The sequence below is a fragment of the Schistocerca nitens genome, chromosome 1, assembly GCF_023898315.1.
Source record: "Schistocerca nitens isolate TAMUIC-IGC-003100 chromosome 1, iqSchNite1.1, whole genome shotgun sequence".
Lineage (NCBI taxonomy): Eukaryota > Metazoa > Arthropoda > Insecta > Orthoptera > Acrididae > Schistocerca > Schistocerca nitens.
This window is the reverse complement of record NC_064614.1, coordinates 1,131,637,871-1,131,661,448: the sequence shown is the minus strand read 5'-3', so window position 1 is coordinate 1,131,661,448 and position 23,578 is coordinate 1,131,637,871. Positions and strand designations below refer to the sequence as shown.

The following is a 23,578-nucleotide window of genomic DNA, read 5'->3' as shown; positions in this document are numbered from 1 at the left end:
TGCTGTGCTTTATTGTCACAGTATTAGATGACGACGACGACGACGACGACGACGACGACGACGACGACTATTTGGCATTGATTTTAATATGCATCTGTTACTCATTTCGTCATTTGGCGTGTGTGTGTGTGTGTGTGTGTGTGTGTGTGTGTGTGTGTGTGTGAGAGGGGGGGCGGGCTGTTTAACAATATTGGGTACAAAAAAGGCTTGAACAACAATCTACACTTATGCCAAATTGTCAAAATGTTATAACTATGTTTTTGCAGTTACATTTGAAGATAAACGGAAAGAAAACTTTGAAAAAGGCCAAGCAGAATTGGAGCGAAGACGTAAAGCATTGTTGGAAATTCAGCGAAAAGAACAAGAGGAACGTGAGCGGAAAGAAAAAGAAGAACAGGAAAAAAGGGAGAAAATAAGGTTTGCAATTTTTGTTGTTGGTATAATTACATTAGATAATTAAGGTATATTTCGGAAAAATAAGGACCACTGTTTTTATTGAACAATTTGGGGATGGGGCATGGGAGGTAAGTAGAAAGAAGACTGAAACTACAGTGAGGTATCTGATGTAGGGGTGACTTGAAAGAATGGGAAATTTTGAAACATATAGCGAGGTAGGTGGCATCGAATGACATGTAGAATGCTGCCTGCAGTGCCTTGCCATTTAATAAACAGAAAACATGGAACAGTGTGCAGTGTGTCTTGTTAGTAAAAGCCTGTTACAAGAATGGAAATATGGGGACCACGCCTCAAGAATTTCAGCGTCATTTCAACATCAGGCAGCATGGTTGTGTTCCCTCAGGTCAGGATCTGAGTCAGCAGTTCTGAAGCACTGCGTTCCACATTGAAGAAGCAGTCTTCAGGGAGACCCCGAACTGCTCATATGGGAGACAATATTGAGGCTGTGCGAACTGCTTTCGTAAGAAGACCACGGTGCACTGTTAGATGTCACACACTCCCTCTATACAGTATTCAATGAATACCGAAAGTGAATTTAAAGCTCAATCTGTACACACTGCAATCTAACGATCTGCAAATGTGAAGAAAACAATGTGCTGAATGCATGTGAAGCTCACTTCCACTTCAGTGGCTTTTTCTATAGACAGAATTTTTGCTGTTGGTCTCAGCAAAATTGACCTAAGCTACATGAGTGTCCATGTCATTGAGCAGTGTTATAGGCCCCTACTTTTTTTGAAGATGATGACTGCATGACCACTGTATCATCTGTTTGATAAAGTGCCGTGATGGAAAGTTTTGTTGTGCATGAACTACCCCATTTTCATGCCAACATTTGGTAGTTCTGCAATGATTGTTTGGTAACTGTGTCATTTCAAGGCACTGTGACATTGCATGACCCCCAAGATCGCTTGACATGACAGCATGTGATATTTATTTGTTTTTGTGGGCCCCCTTAAGAGTACTGTTTCCCATACTCCACCTGCTACCACTGAACTTAATGGAAGAATAGGAGAGGAAATCTTCGGGATTGCTATTGAAATGTTAGGTCAAGCCCTGCATATTTTCGTATCAGGCTGCAGGAGTGTATGTGCTGAGTTTGAGCTCATCTGTCGGGTATAATATTCAGGAAATACAAATGCTTGTGACATTCAGTAATGTCATACTCTGTATTATACATAGACATAAATAAACATGCGTAAAGTAATTGTGCTCATCCATTAATGTCCATTCCAAAATTTAATGTTCATTTGAGTAATTCTGTATAATGTATTATGTGGTTGTTAGCAGATACTAAATATGTTAGCGAATTTTTTGCACTAACAATTACCACTGTGTATCACATTAACACAAGTAGGTATTTTCCCATATAAACTTGAATATTCGGTGGTAAGGACTCTACACAACAGTGTGTAAATGTGTTTTTTATAGCACAGGCCTTTATCATTTTGCGTGTTTTTGAAAAATTTTACAAAAGCTATCAGCAGCAGAATATTCAAATATTTCGTTTTGCACAGGTTTGTAAAATAATCACAGTTTGGTTTTAAGAATGATTTATCAGTGTACCAGGTAATAATACCATGTTGTGTGAGATTATGGAACATATTGATGACCTATGACCATCGTGTGTTAGAATCTTATAAGTTAACAGAGGCTTCTGATAATGTACAGCACAGTGTGTATTTCTATATCAGCTAGAGTATTATGAAATTCTGGTAAATTGTTTCATTCCTTTATAAACGTTCATAACTTGTCTTCAACTGTAGCAGACAGAAAATTATAAATCTGTTGTCTGTGCAATACCACCCGGGGTGCAGACCACTCTGTTCTCCTGTGATAGTATCAAGCGCTGGTCCAGACCCATTTAGACTATGGAAATCCTGTCTGTGGTTCTGCGTCACCTTCGACGTTGCAGATACTAGACCCCATCCACCATTGTGGGATCCAACTTGCGACTGGTGCCTTCCGGACTAGCCTCATACTTAGCCTTCTTGCAGAGGGAAGGATTCCACCACTGTGAGTTTTGCGCCAACAGCAGCTGATAGCTTATGCGCTCCGCAATCGCTGCACCCCAAAGCACCCTAATTATGATCTCCTTTATCCAGACACGGAGATCACCCTACCGCAGTGGCGGCCACGACGTGCGCTTACCATGGCTGCCTGCATTCTGTCGCTCTTTTCTGAGCTCCAGCAATTCCCTTTACCGCCTCTTTTTCTCTGCTCATGCACGTACCCTCCATGGTGTGTCTCACGGCCGCAGCTCTGTCTTGATCTCTGAATCGCTTCAAAGGATTCTGTCCCTCCGATGGCTCTTCACCACCAGTTCTACTGTCTCCTCAGTTCCTTTCAGGGTTCAGAAGTGATCTATACTGATGGTTCCATGGTTGCTGGCCGCACTGGTTTTGCTTACACCTAAGCGCTATGCACGGAACTTTGTTCCTTGCCAGATGGCTGTAGTGTTTTTACTGCAGAATTGGTAGCCATCTTGCATGCACTGGACTGTATCCGCTCCTGCTCAGGACAATCCTTCACTATCTGTAGTGACTCATTGAGCAGTTTGCATGCTATCGGCCAGTGCTTCCCTCGCCACCCCTTGGACATCACTATCCAGGACTCCCTTTCTCTCCTTGCTCAACGTGGATGCTCGGTGGTTTTCATTTGGACCCCAGGCCATGTTGGGATTCCTGGCAATGAACTTGCCGATCAACTGGCTAAATTAGCTACTACCAGGCCATCTCTAGCTATTGGCATTCTGGAAATAGATCTTCGCTCGGCATTATGTCTTCAGGTTTTAAGCCTTAGGGATGCAGGAAGGCACACTCTTTGCCGAACAAGCTCTGCGCGATTAAGGATTCTACAACTCCGTGGTGGTCCTCCTTATGGGCCTCTGGTAAGACCTCTGTTGTCCTACGCCGGCTCCGCATAGGCTATACTTGGCTGACTCACAGTGATCTCCTCCGTCTTGAGGACCCCTCTCTCTGTCGTTGTGTATCGATGTTGACTGTGGCTCACATCTTGTTGGACTGTCCCAACTTAGCCACCCTGTGATGGACTTTTAGCTTTCCAGACTTGCTACCCCTGGTGTTGGCCAACACTGCCTCAGCGGAGGATCTTGTTTTACATTTTATTCGTGATGGGGTTTTTTATCGCTCTATTTAAGGGCGGAACCTTCCAACTTATCAGTGAGTGGAGGGGATGGCAGGCCCTCTTGCTCCCTGCTTCGCCCCGACTGGATTGACTTCAACTGGGCTTGGTGGTTCACCCTGGCCCTCTGCCTTCCCATTCCGTTCCTTATGGGTTCTGTTATGTCCTGAGTGTCTCTTGTCTCCTGTGCTTCTTCCTTCACGTCCCTGTCATAGTCACTTTCTTTCCCACACCTCTTCTTCCGCCCTTTTCCTTCCTTCCCTGTCAATAGTTTGTCATTTTATAGACATTGTAGTTCCCTCTTCTAATGTGGGATTTTATCGGTTTTAGTTGATCTAAGGTCGGAGGGACGGATAATCGCGTAGTTTGGTCCCTTCTCCAACCAACCAGCCATTATGCAAAATGTACACATCAATAAAAAAAATTGAAGAGGTTGCTTATGCGTACAGATATTCTTCCTATTCACCATCTGTACACACCATAAGGTAGCTTATGGATTATGAATGTAGACGTAGATTCAGGTCAGCAGCTCATGTTTGGAGAAGCAACATACTGCCACTTGATTGAAATAAAATACAGCCAGTTTCTTACAACAGTTTCCAGCAGAAACTAAATATAGCTACTTTTGTGATTAGAATATAGCCCACAGTCAGCACCAGTGATACACCAAAACTTGTTACTTTACATACTTCCATTCTCTGAAGTCATGTGGGACAATATTTTGAGACATGTTAGTTGAGATGGAAAGCCTATTTTTAATCAAAAAGCCAGGAATCTAAACCCTAGGCGCTATTAATTCATGAAGTCCATGTACACCTCTGTACTGTAGTGTAAGGGTAAATGTTTCCATTTTGACAGACAAGACTTGTTAACACTATGAACTTCTTTAGAAGAAACAACAGTATCCATTCAGTAATGCAGCAGAGGATCAATCTTCATATCAGGAAAACACCCATAAGCCATTTGTTATATATATTTGCTCCAGCACATGTACCATAGGAGTCGGAATTAAAAGGGTGCCCAGCAGCAAAAGTGCAGACATACTTTCAAAAAATAATTAAAAGAAATAAACAACACTCTGGAAAGAATAGATTGTTTGTCACCACATAGATGAGATGCTGTGCTGCAGACCACCACAATCCAAAGAACTGCTAAAATATTGAGCTTTCAAACAAAGTGCTTCTGAAGTAGAAAGCACGTGCGCAATTGCGAAATCATGCGTGCACTCTCTCTGTCTCTCTCTCTCTCTCTCTCTCTCTCTCTCTCTCTCTCTCTCTCTCTCTCTCGGTGCTGGGTGCTGGAACTGCTAGAAAGCTCAATACTCAGCTACATAAAATACACTTTGAATTAGCTATCTCATAAAAACATCAGCCCACTTCAATGCTTCAATGGCATAATAAGCAAACTTCCTTTATCAAATATTATTAATTATACATTATGTCATTTTATACTGTAATTTACTTAGCAGTAGTTATTAAGCAAGACTAAGTGATAATGTCCAAGCAATGTAGCCTGTCAGTCTGTATTATTATGTGCTTTGATTGCATTGCTCATTTAGTCACAATGACTACTGTAACCATAAATAATTATGTTTACTCATTGGCCTATATCATACGTACAAACAGTCAACTAAAATGTGATTTTCTGGACCAAGTAAATAAATCAGTTAAACTGTACTTCAAGCCAATCTGTCTACAGAGACCAGACATGCAGAAATTGTAAAACTAGATATTCTGAATACCCCAGTGCCTAAACAGTACACACTCCACTTTTGCAGATCTCATACAAGTAAACCACCACCCAAACATCATTGAGACTAGTCTTAAAGACCTCAGAGATCTTCATTAAAACGCACAACAGGGGAGAACCTACAAAATCCAAATAGTGATACAAGGAAAGAAAGTCTTTAATGAAAATACAATGCTGTGCAACAAAACACTGTTTGCAAGCGCAACAAAGCACTGTTCGCAATGCTTAGTGGATTATACAAAGACATTTCCCCACATAAAACATAGCATTCAAGTATCCAAAAACTGCTTCTCAATCCCCTCCATCCCTCTCTCTCTCTCTCTCTCTCTCTCTCTCTCTCTCTCTCTCACACGCACACGCAAAGTTCTCCTCCAGGACAGGAGACTCACCACAGTAGTTCTCATGAAACAGTCAAAATTAGTGCTCATATCTTTTCTATTAAATACGGGTTAAGGGAAAACAAAGGTGAGAGTGAAGTATGAAAACAAGACATGGAAAATGGTGCATGCAATAGCTGTAGAAAGAGATATCCTTAAAAATTGCACAACAGTGCGGAAAATGTAAGTACACTGATACATACACAACCACTACCCATAGAAAAAGTATTTCAAAAGTAAGCAAATGTCTGCGTGGCTGTTGGGAATGCAGGAGGACAACATGGTTCATCTTCAGTAAGAAAGATTCCCAATATTATATTTATTAAATATGAAGAAATTTTCAGTTAAATATTGCACCTCTTGTGAAATGTCCAGCACAATTATTAAGTCCTTAAAATATTAAAGTCCTGTAACTATGCCTCTGAGTAATGCCTGCATAGAGACCAGGGCTGGTCTATGATGCCTATGGAGCCTCCGCTTTGGAGACGACAGATGAACACCAGAGTTTGTAGACTCAGTGGTAACTGAAGACTGCACACGACTCGGTGCACTGAAGAGAACTGTATCTCGTAGCTCAGTGCTGCGGTATTTAACAAGGTGTCGAGCAATCTCTATCCATGTACATGATGCCTATGTGTTGGCAGCTGAGGCTCCTGGCATACCTCAGTATTCTTCGTACTGCCAACCCATACAACTACAGTGCTACGAGTGTTTAGAGCATGACTTACTGATTGTGGTGAGGTACTCTATGGGGTCGTGAATAACAACACCACAAAGACTATTTTGCACATGAAACACTGTCAAAAAAAGATTTGATCTCAGGGTAAAATAAGCTTGATGAATGTATACAATAAATGCAGATAACAAATTAAAATGAGGATTCTACAGGGTGAAAAAATCATGCCATTAACTTTTTTAATTTTCCATGTTATCTCAATATGTAGAGCCTGCGTTTATCCATCTAATGATGTGGCCTTATGTCTACCACCAGAAGAGCTTGCAATGTTACGGCTGAGCACTCCATCGTAGAGTACTAAGATTGATCAATGTATTGTAGGTGAGATGAAAGTTCATACAGTGATGATAGTCAACTGATCATTGCTGCCAATACTGAGAAGAAAATCCGCTATTTATGTAGAGGGTAAAATAATTGACATTACGAAGACCTTATTCTCAATTTTCAAGCATGAAATTGCCCCAGCTATTACAACAGGGAGAATCTTGCTTGTTAGAAGTGAGAATAATGTCATTCCACTTGACTTACCCTATAAATGATGGCGTCGGTATTGAAAATAATGTTTCTCCCAGCTTGGAAGATGAAACTAACAATAGTTAACAAAAATCTTTAACACTGTAACAAACAGCCTCCTCAACCACTAAAATTATTGGAAAAGCAACCACCATTAGCATGTAAAGATATAAAAGTAGTGGACAAAATGAAAAGCCCAAAACCCTAGTACCAAGTGATCGGATGGAATCCTTTGTGTTTTGGATAGTCATTCCAGTTTTTATGTAACTTACCTATCCCATCATTTTGTTAAAGGACATAGAATAATTAATCATTAAATGCCTTGTGTTATCATTGTTTCTGCATGATTCATGGGCATCAGTTTTGTACATGTTCCTGACGACTATGTTAAAATTATACCAGAACTAATTTAGCTATTTTGTGTGTGTGTGTGTGTGTGTGTGTGTGTGTGTGTGTGTGTGTGTGTGTAGGCAAGAACAAGAGCGGCGAAGGCAGCTTGAATTTGAAAAGCAGTTACAAAGGCAAAGAGAAGCAGAACAGGAAAAAGAAGAGCAAAGGCGAAGAGCACAAGAACAACGTGAAGCTGCAAGAAGGTATATTAGAATTTGATACATAAATTTATTTTAAACTGATTGAATGCGTTTTGTTGTTGGACAAACAAGTCTGTAACCACAAACTAAGTAAAGCAAGAGAAATTAGGGGTTGTTCATGTTGTAAAATTCATTTCAGGGAAATGGAGCGGCAAAGGCAGCTGGAGTGGGAGAAACAGCGGTGTCAAGAATTACAACAGCGCAGGCAGAAAGAACAAGAAAAAGTTTTGCAATTAAAAGCCAAGAATCAGAATCTCAGCATTGAGCTATCACAGTTGGTATGCTGAATATATTTGATGTGTAAACTGTATTATAAATGTTAACAGGATGTATTTTAATTGTACTCACTTTTACAGAATGAAAAAGTGAAAGAATTGTCTCAAAAGATCAGTGAGACAAGGATTGGAGTGTCTGGCGTAAAGTCAACAATTGACGGGATGCGCAGTACTCGTGATTCGCAGCTTGCTGAAATGAGTGCCTTAAAGACCCGACTGAAGGAACAGAATCAAAGGCTTCTTACATTGAGTCAAGAAAAGGCAAGGCTAGAAGCTCGCAACAAGTTAAATGCAGCTGCCGATTCTGCTAATCAGGAGCAAGTAAAAATAGCTTTCACCAACAAACAAATTACACTTAAGCAGTTACGTGATAGGCTACAGGATCTCCAGAAAGAGGCAAGTGATGAATGCCATGCTATCCTACTCTGCAGTATTTTTATATCTAGCTGCATCTTTGAAACTTGTGTATGCTGGTTCATGTATTAAATCAGCCTTTCAAATTAAACCCATTTGTGGGAGTTATGGTCTCATAGGGACCAAAATGATGAAAAAGTCAAATTTAAAAGTTTCTGATCTGTACTAGTAAAACTTCATATCTGTTATAGGTAATACATTTCTTCCAGCAAAACCTTTTTCAAAATATAGTGCTCTGTTAACTGAACAACAGTCATTTGGAATATTTGAATTATCTTCTGTCACACAGAATAACAGTATTGTCTAAATAATATTATCATACCATTAAAAAAAATTAACAAAGAGATAGAGGGGCTGGCCAGTACTTACCTCAGCTCAGTACAGCCGATAGATACACATAAAACAGAACTGAAAATTTACATTCCTAGCTTTCGGAACAAATGTTCCTTCATCAGGGAGGAGAGAGGGGAAAGAAAGGGAAGAAGGGAGATTCAGTTACTCACAACCCAGGTTATGAAGCAACAGGGAAAGGAACAGATTCCCTGTTGCTTCATAACCTGGGTTGTGAGTAACTGAATCTCCTTTCCCTTCTTCCCTTTCTTTCCCCTCTCTCCTCCCTGATGAAGGAACATTTGTTCCGAAAGCTAGGAATGTAAATTTTCAGTTCTGTTTTATGTGTATCTATCGGCTGTACTGAGCTGAGGTAAGTACTGGCCAGCCCCTCTCTCTCTTTGTTAGTATTTGTTTCACATCTTTATATGAGATTTTCCATTAATCATTAAAAAAAATTAGCACTCAAAATCCAATAAATATGTATTCAGAAGTGGCAATGTCTTCGTTTTTGAAACCACAGGTTTATTTGTGGCATGCAGTTTTCCTCTATAACTATATATGTGTGTTCAGATTCAAACTTGTTGTCTTCTTGAAGCTCTAAACTGCTGCATCTGTATTTAAATTTGCTTTGTAACTTGTCAGTACAGTTCCATGGACATCGTTACTGCTGCAGTTATGCTTGTGCTGAAATCTGAAAAACTTTACCAAATTTCAGCTTTCTGCAAATGAATATTTGCATTACTTTTTCACTCAGTTACACCATATAATATATCGCAATATACAACTTCTTGCATTACATCGTTACATAATGCAGAAAAATTTCATAGGAATATTTTGAGTTCTGGCATTTGAAACTGACTTTAGGCTAATGTTAATAATTTCTTCTGTTCTGCTGTGCTGTCACTCCTCATTTTACAGTGCATGCTTTTACTCAGTGGCACTTCACGCTAATTTAAACCACGACATTGACTCACAGTAGCTATACAAAGGACATGCAGGTACCGCAACTATCGGTATACAGCAATTTCTGTCCCAACTTGGAGACGCATGACATCCATCCGTATACAGGCTACATGCAAAACAGATGACAGAAACCTCCTGACAGCACCATATTCATTATCACTGTGGAAAGAACGAACACCTGTATCTTTCTGTACGAGCTCTGATTTCCCTTATTTTATCGTGGTGATCATTTCTCCTTATGTAGGTCGGTGTCAACAAAACATTTTCGCATTTGGAAGAGAAAGTTGGTAATAGGAATTTTGTGAGAAGATTCCGTCACAGTGAAAAATGCCTTTCTTTTAATGATGTCCAGCCCAAATCCTGTATCATTTCAGTGACACTCTCTCCCATATTTCGCAATAATACAAAACATGCTGCCCTTCTTTGAACTTTTTCGATATACTCCATCAGTCCTCTCTAAGGATCCCACACTGCGCAGCAGTATTCTAAAAGAAGACGGACTACTGTAGTATAGGCAATCTCCTTAGATCTGTTACATTTTCTAAGTGTCCTGCCAATAAAACACAGTCTTTTGTTAGCCTTCCCCACAACATTTTCTGTGTGTTCCTTCCAATTTAAGTTGTTTGTAATTGTAATTCCTAGGTATGTAGTTGAATTTATGGCCTTTAGATTAGACAGATTTATCGTGTAACTGAAGTTTAACGAATTCCTTTTAGCACTCATGTGGGTGATCTCACACTTTTCATTATTTAGGGTCAAGCGCCGATTTTCGCAACATTCAGATATGTTTTCTAAATCGTTTTGCAATTTGTTTTGATCTTCTGATGACTTTATTAGTCGATAAATGACAGCGTCATCTGCAAACAACCTAAGATGGCTGCTTAGATTGTCTCCCAAACAGTTTCTATAGATAAGGAACAGCAAAGAGCCTATGACACTACCTTGGGGGACCCCAGAAATCACTCCTGTTTTACTCTATGACTTTCCATCAGTTACTACGAACTGTGACCCCTCTGACAGGAAATCACAAATCCAGTCACATAACTGAAATGATATTCCATAAGCACGCAATTTCACTACAAGCCGCTTGGGTGATACAGTGTCAAAAGCCTTCTGGAAATCCAGAAATATGGAATTGATCTGAAATCCCTTGTCAATAGCACTCAACACTTCATGCAAATAAAGAGCTAGTTGTGTTTCACAGGAACGGTGTATCTATTGCTGGGAAGACACATTAAGCACTTGTCAGGAACATAATTGTTACATATCAATTAGATTTAAATTTCAGTGGTTCCTCTGGTGCTGTGTAGTGGACAAATACTGGGATTAGACTTTAATTTTGTCCCTTGTAAAATACATTTTTCAATGCCCTACTTTAGTAAAATGTTGGCTGTAATTTGTGACTCCTTGTGTACGACAAGAAAATGTAATTATTTTCTCTCATTCTTAATTGCAGATAGAGGTTAAACTGGAAGATATTGAGAACAATAACAGTCAACTAGGTGACTTAAAGCAGCAATTGTCTTCATTAGTCCATGAATGTGAACAGCTCTATTCTGTATACGAAGAAAAGAGAAGCAAGGTATAGTATTTAACTTTTTGTTTTATAAAGGTGTCAAAGTGAGGTGGCCCAGTGGTAAGACACGGTATTTCAAATTCCCGTTCTGTCCTCCAGATTTAGATTTACCATGACTTCCTTAAATTGCTTAGGACTGCTGTTAAGAGAGCACTCTGAATTTCCACATCATTCGCTTAATTCATGAATGTAACATAGTAATATTTCTATATTTGGAGAAATGTTAATACACAGTGTGACAGATTTTTAGGTCCAAAATTATACAAAAAGTAGTAATTATCAGAAATGAATATTTAGATATTTTTCTACACAAACAACTTAAACTTTAAAGAAATAATTTAAGCTCATAGCACCAATTCAGAATTATGACTGACACTCTCAATGTATGCATTACAACATATAGTCCATTGACAGAACTGAACTCCTTATTCAGAATAATTTGACCCCATTGCTGGCAGTAACTGTTCATTGTAGCAGTGTAATTGCTGCTCCACCAGTACTATCCACACTGTATTATTCGAAATGTAAATTTCATGGGCAAGTTATTAAAAAATGATCTCCTACACAATCCAACACAGTCTCCTCAAAATCTGCTGTGCAATTAAACATTTGTCAAATTCATTGTCCAGCACTTTTTGGCTTGAATAGTCTTGGTTTCTCAAAGGGTTGAAGTCACAAACAATCTTCTTTAAATTGTTGCTCATTCAAGATATTGGTGCAATACCCATTTCTGACCATTGGTTCATATCTAAAAATACTGTTTATTATCCTTCAATCTCTCTCTCTCTCTCTCTCTCTCTCTCTCTCTCTCTCTCTCTCTCTGTGTGTGTGTGTGTGTGTGTGTGTGTGTGTGTGTGTGTGTGTGTGTGTGTGTGTGTGTGTACAACAAAATACGTATACCTTTGCTTACAGTAATATCACTCTGAAAAACCTTGTTTCCGTATAATGAATTTTGTATGAAAGACTTTCTGTGTTGCATGGGACATTCTCTTTATTTCCAGAAGCTACTACTTTTGATGTGATTTAAGAAATACTGTGATTTCTCTTGTAACATATGAGAACTGTTGCAGTTGTTTGCTGGCTTTTTGTGTTATAACAGAGATAAAAAAGTCAGTCATTAGCTGCACAAGAAAACCTTTATTTGATTCACTACCGATTTTGACTGTTTAAACTGTCATCTTCATGTCCAAATTGTTGGTAAACCAATATCAAAATAAGACTCAGCAGTAGTGTTCTTTGCTGCGTAACAAGTAAAATAGTGACACCGCTAAAATATGATATGTGTGATGAGTAACAAACAATAATTAATTGTCATAGTACATGTGTGAAACTTTGCAAGTTTGGAGCCCTCTAACCATGCATTGTACATATTTTACATTGCACATATTACAGTAAACATGTTACACTATGTTTCTAAAATGTAACTTATGATAACACAGATAAAAAAATGCAAACGGACAGTTTATTTTCAAACATAAGTACAACAATAAGTAGAAATTATGGTAAATGAGGTTTTTTTTAACTATGAGCATAAGAGAAAGGGGTGCAGGAGGAAGGGAAAGGGGAATATAATAACACACAGTTAATGAACATGAAGGAAAAAGGGTTGATGGGTCTTGTAGTGAAAGGAAAATAGAAAGAAGCAAAACTGGGAAAAAATAGGAAGATAGTCTTTACTATTTGATAGAGGGAAAGTTGACCATATACAGTAGTTTTTGGGGAAATGTAAACCAGATGACAGTAGAAAGCGCTGAAACTACTACTTAAAAGCAACAGGGCAATGAATTGTGTGCAGAGTGCAGGGCAGATTGTTCCAGAAATGGACAGCAGCGACAGCGAATGAATTTGCCAGTGGTTTTTGTTTTATGAATTGGTACAGCTAGGATACAGGATAAGTGAGACCTTGCATTTTGATTATGATGGCATGAAATGTGTTTAAGCTCTGATGTAGGCTACTGGGCTGCTTGCATACTGAGGAACCAGTGAAGTAGACACAGCACGTGAAAGTCATGTAACTTGTCTAGCAGCAACCACCCTAACTGGCTGTTTGAAGCACTGACATGATCATATTGACAAATGTTGCAGATGTAATGCACACATGCATTCATGATTAGTTGTAACCACCATGTGTCCCTGGTTATCATTATGGCATTAGTTGTCTGCATATTGGACTTTGTGTGTAAGAAATGTGTGTACATGCACAGGTGTGAGCTTGTTGGTTGGTTCAGCTCTCCAAAGAAGAATCTATGATCAAAGACTGAACGGATTCATTCTGGAATATTGCTGTTGCACACTCTTGTGAATTTCTTATTTTCATGTGTGATGGTTTTCACTTGTTTGTTAATGTAAAACAGTGCAACTGTGCAAGAGAGAAGGGGTCAGGGCTTATAAGTGCACATCCGGAATAGGTAATTTCTAAGGAAGAACAGAGAAACTTGGTAAACAAATTGGTTGATTTATTTCATGGTTTGAAATACATGGAGTGCACCCAGAGAAGACACCACTGTCTGAAGGGCCATTGTGGCTGAATTAAGTGGTAGATAGGGAGAGCATAAGAGGAAGCCTATTGCCAGTAGCAGAGGGAGCTTCTGTTTTGGAATTGGCACTTTGCTCCCATGTTTGGTCAAGAACCTCAGGTGATGATCACTAAGTGTTCATCTATTGGCGTTGTTACCGTGGTTAGTCTAATGAGAAGGGCTTGCGCTGAACTGTGGGAGCAATTTCCCAGGCAAGTAACAACTCTTAACATGGTGCAAGGAAAGTCTTCCCATTCAGGAAATTCTCTTTAGACTCTACGTACACCTTCTCTCTTCTGCTGGAGTGAAGTGTTAGGGCTACAGTTGTTTACAGTTTATTGGATTTTCCTTGGACAGGTGATGTGCCATAATGGAAACTTATAACTAAGAGAGGTTGCATCAGACAATGAAAAGTTTGGCTCTGGAGATATCATTAATTTATCACCTATGCCTCAATATTGAACATGTTGAACATTTTAGGTTGCTGTCATATCTAAGTTTAGAGCCTAGAATGAAGAAGGCTAAAATTGTCATATTATTAAAACAAGTGACTGTTATTACACACATAAGTTTATTCACATAAACTTTGCTAAAACCTCTTACGTACGATAAACATAGTGGGTCATGACACAACAAAATAATAACATTGATAACTATCACCATTAACACTATCACCATTGTTGCTGAACTATGAAACAATTTGAATACACATTTCCTGCTATTTCATGTGACATAAGAAAGCTGCGGACATTGTTTACAACTTACATGGATATATGTAAGGCAGAAATGGTATCTCATCCATTTCGTTTCTGTATTCATGGAGCCACTCAAAATAAATATTTTACTGAGGTGTCTTACTTATGCAGAAACCAATAAACACGTAGCAAATCACATGCAGTATGCTTTCACTTGTAAACGCCTCAATACAAGCTTTACTATTTCCTCCATTTGTGTTTCACGATGTGTTTCAAAAATCTTTTCTCGTTGTCAAGTGCAGATATGTAAATAAGTATTTTGTATGGTGTTTGAATATGTGTTATTCTGTGTCTCGTGTACTGTAGTCATCTTTTTGAGGTTATCAGGTACTGTGCCTCATCAGTTATGTAGAAAACAACACACACCCGCGCACGCGCAATCTATCACTCACATTGTTTGTTTGCGTACATCACAAAAAATACATACCTAAATACTGCACTTGACAACGAGAATAAATTCTCAAAACATGTTTTGTTCAGCATGAATAAAATGCGTAACTAGTGCTGTGTTTAAACTAAAAACATTTGAGCAACGCAAAGTGAAAGTGCTTCAAGTGGCCACATGCCGAAACATGCTAAATATGGTTTGACAAAGGTGTCATGATGATCACAACAATCACAAAACTACGTTTTAGCAGTAGAGATAGTTTGGAAATGGTTGTGATTTGTCATGATATCTTCATTCGAACGAACCTAGTTACTCCCATCGACCACCACGTCAAGTAAAGCTTGGCAGTGGTGGAAGATACAGCACGAATTGTTCCAACTTTTACACGTTTACTGGTTCAAATCTGCTGAGTAGAGTGCCCTGGTGTCAAGAAACTTAACCACATAATATTTGTAAATTCTCCGGATGCCCAACTTCATGCCAGCATCATTTTTTTTTCCACAAACATTTTTTCGTAAAGCGTAAATCACGGGAAAATTATAAATATGTTGATGCAAAACCAGGTGCAAATTAACATTGTGGGCATAGGAAATTTGACGGGACCGATAAAAAAAAATGTCGTTAACAGCAGGAAAACGTCAATTCCGGGAACAGAAAAGTGGGGTTACCGTATTTACTCGAATCTAAGCTGCACTCGAATCTAAGCCACACCTGAAAAATGAGACTCAAAATCAAGGGGAAAAAAAATTCCAGAATCTACGCCGCACGTGAAATTTGAGACTCTAAATTCAAGGGGAGAGAAAAGTTTTAGACCGCACCTCCAAATCGAAACAAAGTTGGTCCATTGTAACATGAGACACAATTTAAGTCAAACAGTAGTTCGGTTCGAGTCGTAAGCTTAGCAGTTAAGCCTTACCAGGTAGCCATTGCTATGCGTCAGGCGCTTCGTCCACATTTTTTTGGATACCCTTCCTTTTTCACGTACTTCGCCTGGTTTGAATCAATTGCTTATTTTGCTTTGATATGATAAGTGCTGTTCTCTTTGTTATATGTGTTTACGTCACTGTAGCCTGAAAATGAATTATTGTGCTGTGTCATGCATTGTTTGTCGCATTCTGATAATGAGTGTTTACGACCTGTCCTCGCGGCATGGCTTGCTTTTGTGTGCACTACCGCCGTCGCTTACAATAAAAAAGGAGAGGAGTTGTCTCATTAGCAAAACAGTGGCAAGATACTGCTATTTGTTGTTACACTGCTGCTTTCTTTGATAATGATCAACAAAAACCAAATAATAGAGTGCGTATGACAGATGATGTTCTGAACGAGAGTTTAGTGAAAATTTTTCTCCATTTGAAAATCTTTGCGGATGCCTCTTTAGTACATTACATTCTGCACAGAAATTAGTCATCTTAGATTTAAAAATCAAGTCAGTTGCCGTACTTCGTTTCTGACTGTATCACTACTCAGCATAAGAATAATATGAATATAAACATGACATGATTAGTATACTCTTCTGCATTTGCTGTTCTCACACTCTAGTTTCGTACTTTATTAGACAAAGAGGATTTAAATGAGATAGCAGAAAACACAAAAAAATACAGGGCATAATGTTTACATTCGTATTATTCTTATGGTGAAGAGAATACTGCATGTGATTCATGATTCATAAAAGTTCCTATTAGCAACCATCTCTTGTCACAGGTAGGAAAAAATTCAGAATGTAGAGTTGGCCAGTCAGATTTTTAGTAGATTTTTATTGTTGTTGTTGTTGTTGTTGTGGTCTTCAGTCCTGAGACTGGTTTGATGCAGCTCTCCATGCTACTCTATTCTGTGCAAGCTTCTTCATCTCCCGGTACCTACTGCAGCCTACATCCTTCTGAATCTGCTTAGTGTATTCATCTCTTGGTCTCCCTGTCCGATTTTTACCCTCCACGCTGCCCTCCAGTACTAAATTGGTAATGCCTTGATGCCTCAGAACATGTCCTACCAACCGATCCCGTCTTCTAGTCAAGTTGTGCCACAAACTTCTCTTCTCCTCAATTCTATTCAATACCTCCTCATTAGTTATGTGATCAACCCATCTAATCTTCAGCATTCTTCTGTAGCACCACATTTCGAAAGCTTCTATTCTCTTCTTGTCTAAGCTATTTATCGTCCACGTTTCACTTCCATACATGGCTACACTCCATACTAATACTTTCAGAAATGACTTCCTGACACTTAATCAGTACTCGATGTTAACAAATTCCTCTTTCTCAGAAACGCTTTCCTTGCCATTGCCAGTCTACATTTTATATCCTCTCTACTTCGACCATCATCAGTTATTTTGCTCCCCAAATAGCAAAACTCCTTTACTACTTTAAGCGTCTCATTTCCTAATCTAATTCGCTCAGCATAGCCCGACTTAATTCGACTACATTCCATTATCCTCGTTTTGCTTTTGTTGATGTTCATCTTATATCCCCCCTTCAAGACACTGTCCATTCCGTTCAACTGCTCTTCCAAGTCCTTTGCTGTCTCTGACAGAATTACAATGCCATCAGCGAACCTCAAAGTTTTTATTTCTTCTCCATGGATTTTAATACCTACTCCGAACTTTTCTTTTGTTTCCTTTACTGCTTGCTCAATATACAGATTGAGTAGCATTGGGGAGAGGCTACAACCCTGTCTCACTCCCTTCCCAACCACTGCCTCCCTTTCATGTCCCTCGACTCTTATAACTGCCATCTGATTTCTGTACAAATTGTAAATAGCGTTTCGCTCCCTGTATTTTACCCCTGCCACCTTCAGAATTTGAAAGAGAGTATTCCAGTCAACATTGTCAAAAGCTTTCTCTAAGTCTACAAATGCTAAAAACATAGGTTTGCCTTTCCTTAATCTTTCTTCTAAGATAAGTATTGCCTCATGTGTTCCAACATTTCTACGGAATCCAAACTGATCTTCCCCAAGGTCGGCTTTTACCAGTTTTCCATTTGTCTGTTAACAATTCGCATTAGTATTTTGCAGCTGTGACTTATTAAACTGATAGTTCGGTAATTTTCACACCTGCTTTCTTTGGGATTGGAATTATTATATTCTTCTTGAAGTCTGAGGGTATTTCGCCTCTCTCGTACATCTTGCTCACCAGATGGTAGAGTTTTGTCAGGACTGGCTCTCCCAAGGCTGTCAGTAGTTGTAATGGAATGTTGTCTACTCCTGGGGCCTTGTTTCGACTTAGGTCTTTCAGTGCTCTGTCAAACTCTTCACGCAGTATCTTATCTCCCATTTCATCTTCATCTACCTCCTCTTCCATTTCCATAATATTGTCCTCAAGTACATCGCCCCTGTATAGACCCTCTATATACTCCTTCCACCTTTCTGCTTTCCCTTCTTTGCTTAGAACTGGGTTTCCATCTGAGCTCTTGATATTCATGCAAGTGTTTCTCTTTTTCTCCAAAGGTCTCTTTAATTTTCCTGTAGGTAGTATCTATGTTACCCCTCATGAGATAAGCCTCTACATCCTTACATTTGTCCTCTAACCACCCCTGCTTAGCCATTTTGCACTTCCTGTCGATCTCATTTTTGACATGTTTTTATTCCTTTTTGCCTGCTTCATTTACTGCATTTTTATATTTTCTCCTTTCATCAGTTAAATTCAATATTTCTTCTGTTACCCAAGGATTTCTACTAGCCCTCGTCTTTTTACCTACTTGATCCTCTGCTGCCTTCACTATTTCATCCCTCAAAGCTACCCACTCTTCTTCTACTGTATTTCTTTCCTCCGTTTGTGTCAATTGCTCCATAATGCTATCTCTGAAACACTCTACAACTTCTGGTTCTTTCAGTTTATCCAGGTCCCATCTCCTTAAATTCCCATCTTTTTGCAGTTTCTTCAGTTTTAAGGTACAGTTCATAACCAAAAGATTGTGGTCAGAGTCCACATCTGCCCCTGGAAATGTTTTACAATTCAAGACCTGGTTCCTAAATCTCCGTCTTACCATAATACAATCTATCTGATACCTTTTAGTATCTCCAGGGTTCTTCCATGTATACAACCTTCTTTCATGATTCTTGAACCAAGTGTTAGCTATGATTAAGTTATGCTCTGCACAAAATTCTACCAGGCGGCTTCCTCTTTCATTTCTTAGCCCCAATCCATGTTCACCTACTATGTTTCCTTCTCTCCCTTTTCCTACTCTCGAATTCCAGTCACCCATGACTATTAAATTTTCGTCCCCCTTCACTACCTGAATAATTTCTTTTATCTCATCATACATTTCATAAATTTCTTCATCATCTGCAGAGCTAGTTGGCATATAAACTTCTACTACTGTAGTAGGCGTGGGCTTCGTGTCTATCTTGGCCGCAATAATGCATTCACTATGCTGTTTGTAGTAGCTTACCTGTACTCCTATTTTTTTAATTCATTATTAAACCTACTCCTGCATTACCCCTATTTGATTTTGTATTTATAACCCTGTATTCACCTGACCAAAAGTCTTGTTCCTCCTGCCACCGAACTTCACTAATTCTCATTATATCTAACGTTAACCTATCCATTTCCCTTTTTAAATTTTTTAACCTACCTGCCCGATTAAGGGATCTGACATTCCACGCTCTGACCCGTAGAACGCCAGTTTTCTTTCTCCTGATTACGACATCCTCGAGTAGTCCCCACCTGTAGGTCCGAATGGGGGACTATTTTACCTCCGGAATATTTTACCCAAGAGGACGCCATCATCGTTTAATCATACAGTAAAGCAGCATGCCCTCGGGAAAAATTACGGCTGTAGTTTCCCCTTGCTTTCAGCCGTTCGCAGTACCACAACAGCAAGGTCATTTTGGTTAGTGTTACAGGGCCAGATCAGTCAATCATCCAGACTGTTGCCCCTGCAACTACTGAAAAGGCTGCTGTCCCTCTTTTTAGTGATGACTTCAAATGCAGAGTGTGGTGTTGTTGCCCTCAGTCCGTAGATTGGTTTGATGCAACTCTCCGCGCTTTTCTATCCTGTGCAATGCAGAGTAGCAACACTTATAAAATAAGAATGAAAATAACTTAGAAATTAAACGTTCAAATTTAAAACAAAATTTTGTTAGGTTTGTAATACATCTTATACGAAATGTTTAAAATATCAGTCATGATTCTGAATCACTATCACTAGATTCTTTGTTTTTCATTTCTTCATACAGGGCATTGTCCTCCGTACCATCTAGTGCTTTGGATATCGAACATTTGTTAAATGCTTGTTGCACAGTCTGATTTGTAACACACTTCCATGCATCATAAATCCATTGACACACTTGCGACAAACTTGCGCCTTTTACACGTCCTGTTGGTGTCAGTTGTCTGTCGCTTTTCGAAAGCCAGTCTGTGTGCATGCATGTAAACTTGTCCTTAAATGGTTTATTCAAACAGACGTCAAGTGGTTGCAGAATTGACATCGTCCCGCCTGGAATTACTGCCAAGTGCGTTTTGCTTTCCTCTAATTTTCGTTTTACTGCAGGTGTTGTATGGCCTGCGTATGCATCTACTACCAGCAGACTGCGTAAACCAAGCATTGCGCCAGGACGACGATTCCGCACACGCCTAATCCGTACCAGCACCATGTCCTCTGAAAACCACCCATTTTCATTTGCTCGTACAATTACAGTTTTGGGAAACACTTCAGATTTCGCTGAAGTCTTTCGCTTGAAAACTGTGAATGGGGGTAATTTATGTCCATCTGCTGTGTAAGCAAGCATGATGGACATCCGCTGTTTTTCACCCTCTGATGTAAGAACACTTATGTCTTTCTTTCCTTTGGTGTCAACCATATAATTTGGCGAAATGTCAAAATATACGGGAGTTTGGTCAGCATTTCCTATCTGACCAAGAAGGTATCGCTAGTCTGTGTGCCGCCTGATTATGAAGAGCTGAAATTCCACAAGCAGCTTCTGTACAACTGAAGTTCGCCTCTGAAGTGAAAAACCCCAGCACTTGATAAACAGATCAATCCAGCTGCGACTAGCTGTAAAATTTTCGATTTTTTGCTCTCTAGCAATTTCGTGTGCCTTAATTTTTAAAATTTTGGCATTCACAGGCAGGAACTTCTGACGCTGTTCCTTAACAAATTCATTTAAAATCACTTCTAGTGCATGATATCGGCCTCACTTTGGCACACTAAATGCTTCCTGCTACTTGAACATTCAAATAATTTGTCCCTCTGCAGTCGCCATCGCCTGACATTGCTCTCATCTCAATCCCATATTGCACACCTACAGCACGATTGGAACTTTGTCCCGCACAAGAAATAACTCCCCTCTTGAATTTAGCACTATAATGAAAGCGCTTCATTGTGGTTCACTAACACCAACAAGCACTTCACAAAATTCCACGAAGCAATAGGTGATGCTATGTGAAATCTTAATGAGCCCCAGCTTATCAACTCTTGCAACAACCCTTAAGTCTGGTGCATTGTTCGTATTTTTGTGTAAATAAATTTATTTTTGTTTCACTGAATATTTGAAAGGCTGCTACATTCGAAGATGAACAATACAGAATTTCTATTTACTTTGTTGGATAATGTATGCAAATGCAGTGGTCGGAACTCAGGGCGGAGAAAAAAGCTCGCCTTCTACCCTTTTTAATTATTTTTTTCTTTTTTTAATTTATTTACTGACGCAGAGGTTTTGGAGCCAGTTTTTATCTTCGTGCCTGCGAAGTATGCCTGTGTTGTGCTAAATATATTAGACGCCAAAAGTTAGTTGTGGCGGCACCTAACAACAGTTTTCAGAAGTTCCGCTTACTTTGCACTCGATTCTAAGCCGCAGGTGGTTTTTTGGATTACTAAAACCAGAAACCGGAAACCCCCCCCCCCCCCCCCCCATGAACCATGGACCTTGCCGTTGGTGGGGAGGCTTGCGTCCCTCAGCAATACAGATAGCCGTACCGTAGGTACAACCACAACGGAGGGGTATCTGTTGAGAGGCCAGACAAACGTGTGGTTCTTGAAGAGGGGCAGCAGCCTTTTCAGTAGTTGCAAGGGCAACAGTCTGGATGATTGACTGATCTGGCCTTGTAACAATAACCAAAACGGCCTTGCTGTGCTGGTACTGCGAATGGCTGAAAGCAAGGGGAAACTACGGCCGTAATTTTTCCCGAGAGCATGGAGCTTTACTGTATGATTAAATGATGATGGCGTCCTCTTGGGTAAAATATTCCGGAGGTAAAATAGTCCCCCATTCGGATCTCCGGGCGGGGACTACTCAAGAGGATGTCGTTATCAGGAGATAGAAAACTGGCGTTCTACGGATCGGAGCGTGGAATGTCAGGTCCCTTAATCGGGCAGGTAGGTTAGAAAATTTGAAAAGGGAAATGGATAGGTTAAAGTTAGATATAGTGGGAATTAGTGAAGTTCGGTGGCAGGAGGAACAAGACTTCTGGTCAGGTGACTACAGGGTTATAAACACAAAGTCAAATAGGGGTAATGCAGGAGTAGGTTTAATAATGAATAGGAAAATAGGAACGCGGGTAAGCTACTACAAACAGCTTAGTGAACGCATTATTGTGGCCAAGATAGATACGAAGCCCACACCTACTACAGTAGTAAAAGTTTATATGCCAACTAGCTCTGCATATGACGAAGGAATTGAAGAAATGTATGATGAAATAAAAGAAATTATTCAGATAGTGAAGGGAGATGAAAATTTAATAGTCGTGGGTGACTGGAATTCGAGTGTAGGAAAAGGGAGAGAAGGAAATGTAGTAGGAGAATATGGATTGGGGCTAAGAAATGAAAGAGGAAGCCGCCTGGTAGAATTTTGCACAGAGCACAACTTAATCATAGCCAACACTTGGTTCAAGAATCATGATAGAAGGTTGTATACATGGAAGAACCCTGGAGATACTAAAAGGTATCAGATAGATTATATAATGGTAAGACAGAGATTTAGGAACCAGGTTTTAAATTGTAAGACATTTCCAGGGGCAGATGTGGACTCTGACCACAATCTATTGGTTATGGCCTGTAGATTAAAACTGAAGAAACTGCAAAAAGGTGGGAATTTATGGAGATGGGACTTGGATAAACTGAAGGAACCAGAGGTTGTACAGAGTTTCAGGGAGAGCATAAGGGAACAATTGACAGGAATGGGGGAAAGAAATACAGTAGAAGAAGAATGGGTAGCTTTGAGGGATGAAGTAGTGAAGGCAGCAGAGGATCAAGTAGGTAAAAAGACGAGGGCTAGTAGAAATCCTTGGTTAACAAAATAAATATTGAATTTAATTGATAAAAGGAGAAAATATAAAAATGCAGTAAATGAAGCAGGCAAAAAGGAATACAAACGTCTCAAAAATGAGATCGACAGGAAGTGCAAAATGGCTAATCAGGGATGGCTAGAGGACAAATGTAAGGATGTAGAGGCTTATCTCACTAGGGGTAAGATAGATACTGCCTACAGGAAAATTAAAGAGACCTTTGGAGAAAAGAGAACCACTTGTATGAATATCAAGAGCTCAGATGGAAACCCAATTGTAAGCAAAGAAGGGAAAGCAGAAAGGTGGAAGGAGTATATAGAGGGTCTATACAGGGGCGATGTACTTGAGGACAATATTATGGAAATGGAAGAGGAGGTAGATGAAGATGAAATGGGAGATAAGATACTGCGTGAAGAGTTTGACAGAGCACTGAAAGACCTGAGTCGAAACAAGGCCCCCGGAGTAGACAACATTCCATTGGAACTACTGACGGCCTTGGGAGAGCCAGTCCTGACAAAACTCTACCATCTGGTGAGCAAGATGTATGAAACAGGCGAAATACTCTCAGACTTCAAGAAGAA

General features: G+C 39.6%; 1 protein-coding gene across 1 annotated transcript in view; it reads left to right on the top strand.

Annotated features, from left to right (window-relative positions):
* LOC126199401 (intersectin-1-like) overlaps nt 1-23,578 on the top strand; it is a 305,182-nt gene that overhangs the window by 87,562 nt on the left and 194,042 nt on the right. Inside the window, 5 exon segments of the mRNA XM_049936323.1 lie at nt 267-417; nt 7,443-7,565; nt 7,702-7,840; nt 7,919-8,233; nt 11,004-11,129. Coding sequence (XP_049792280.1) covers nt 267-417; nt 7,443-7,565; nt 7,702-7,840; nt 7,919-8,233; nt 11,004-11,129 — 854 coding nt within the window.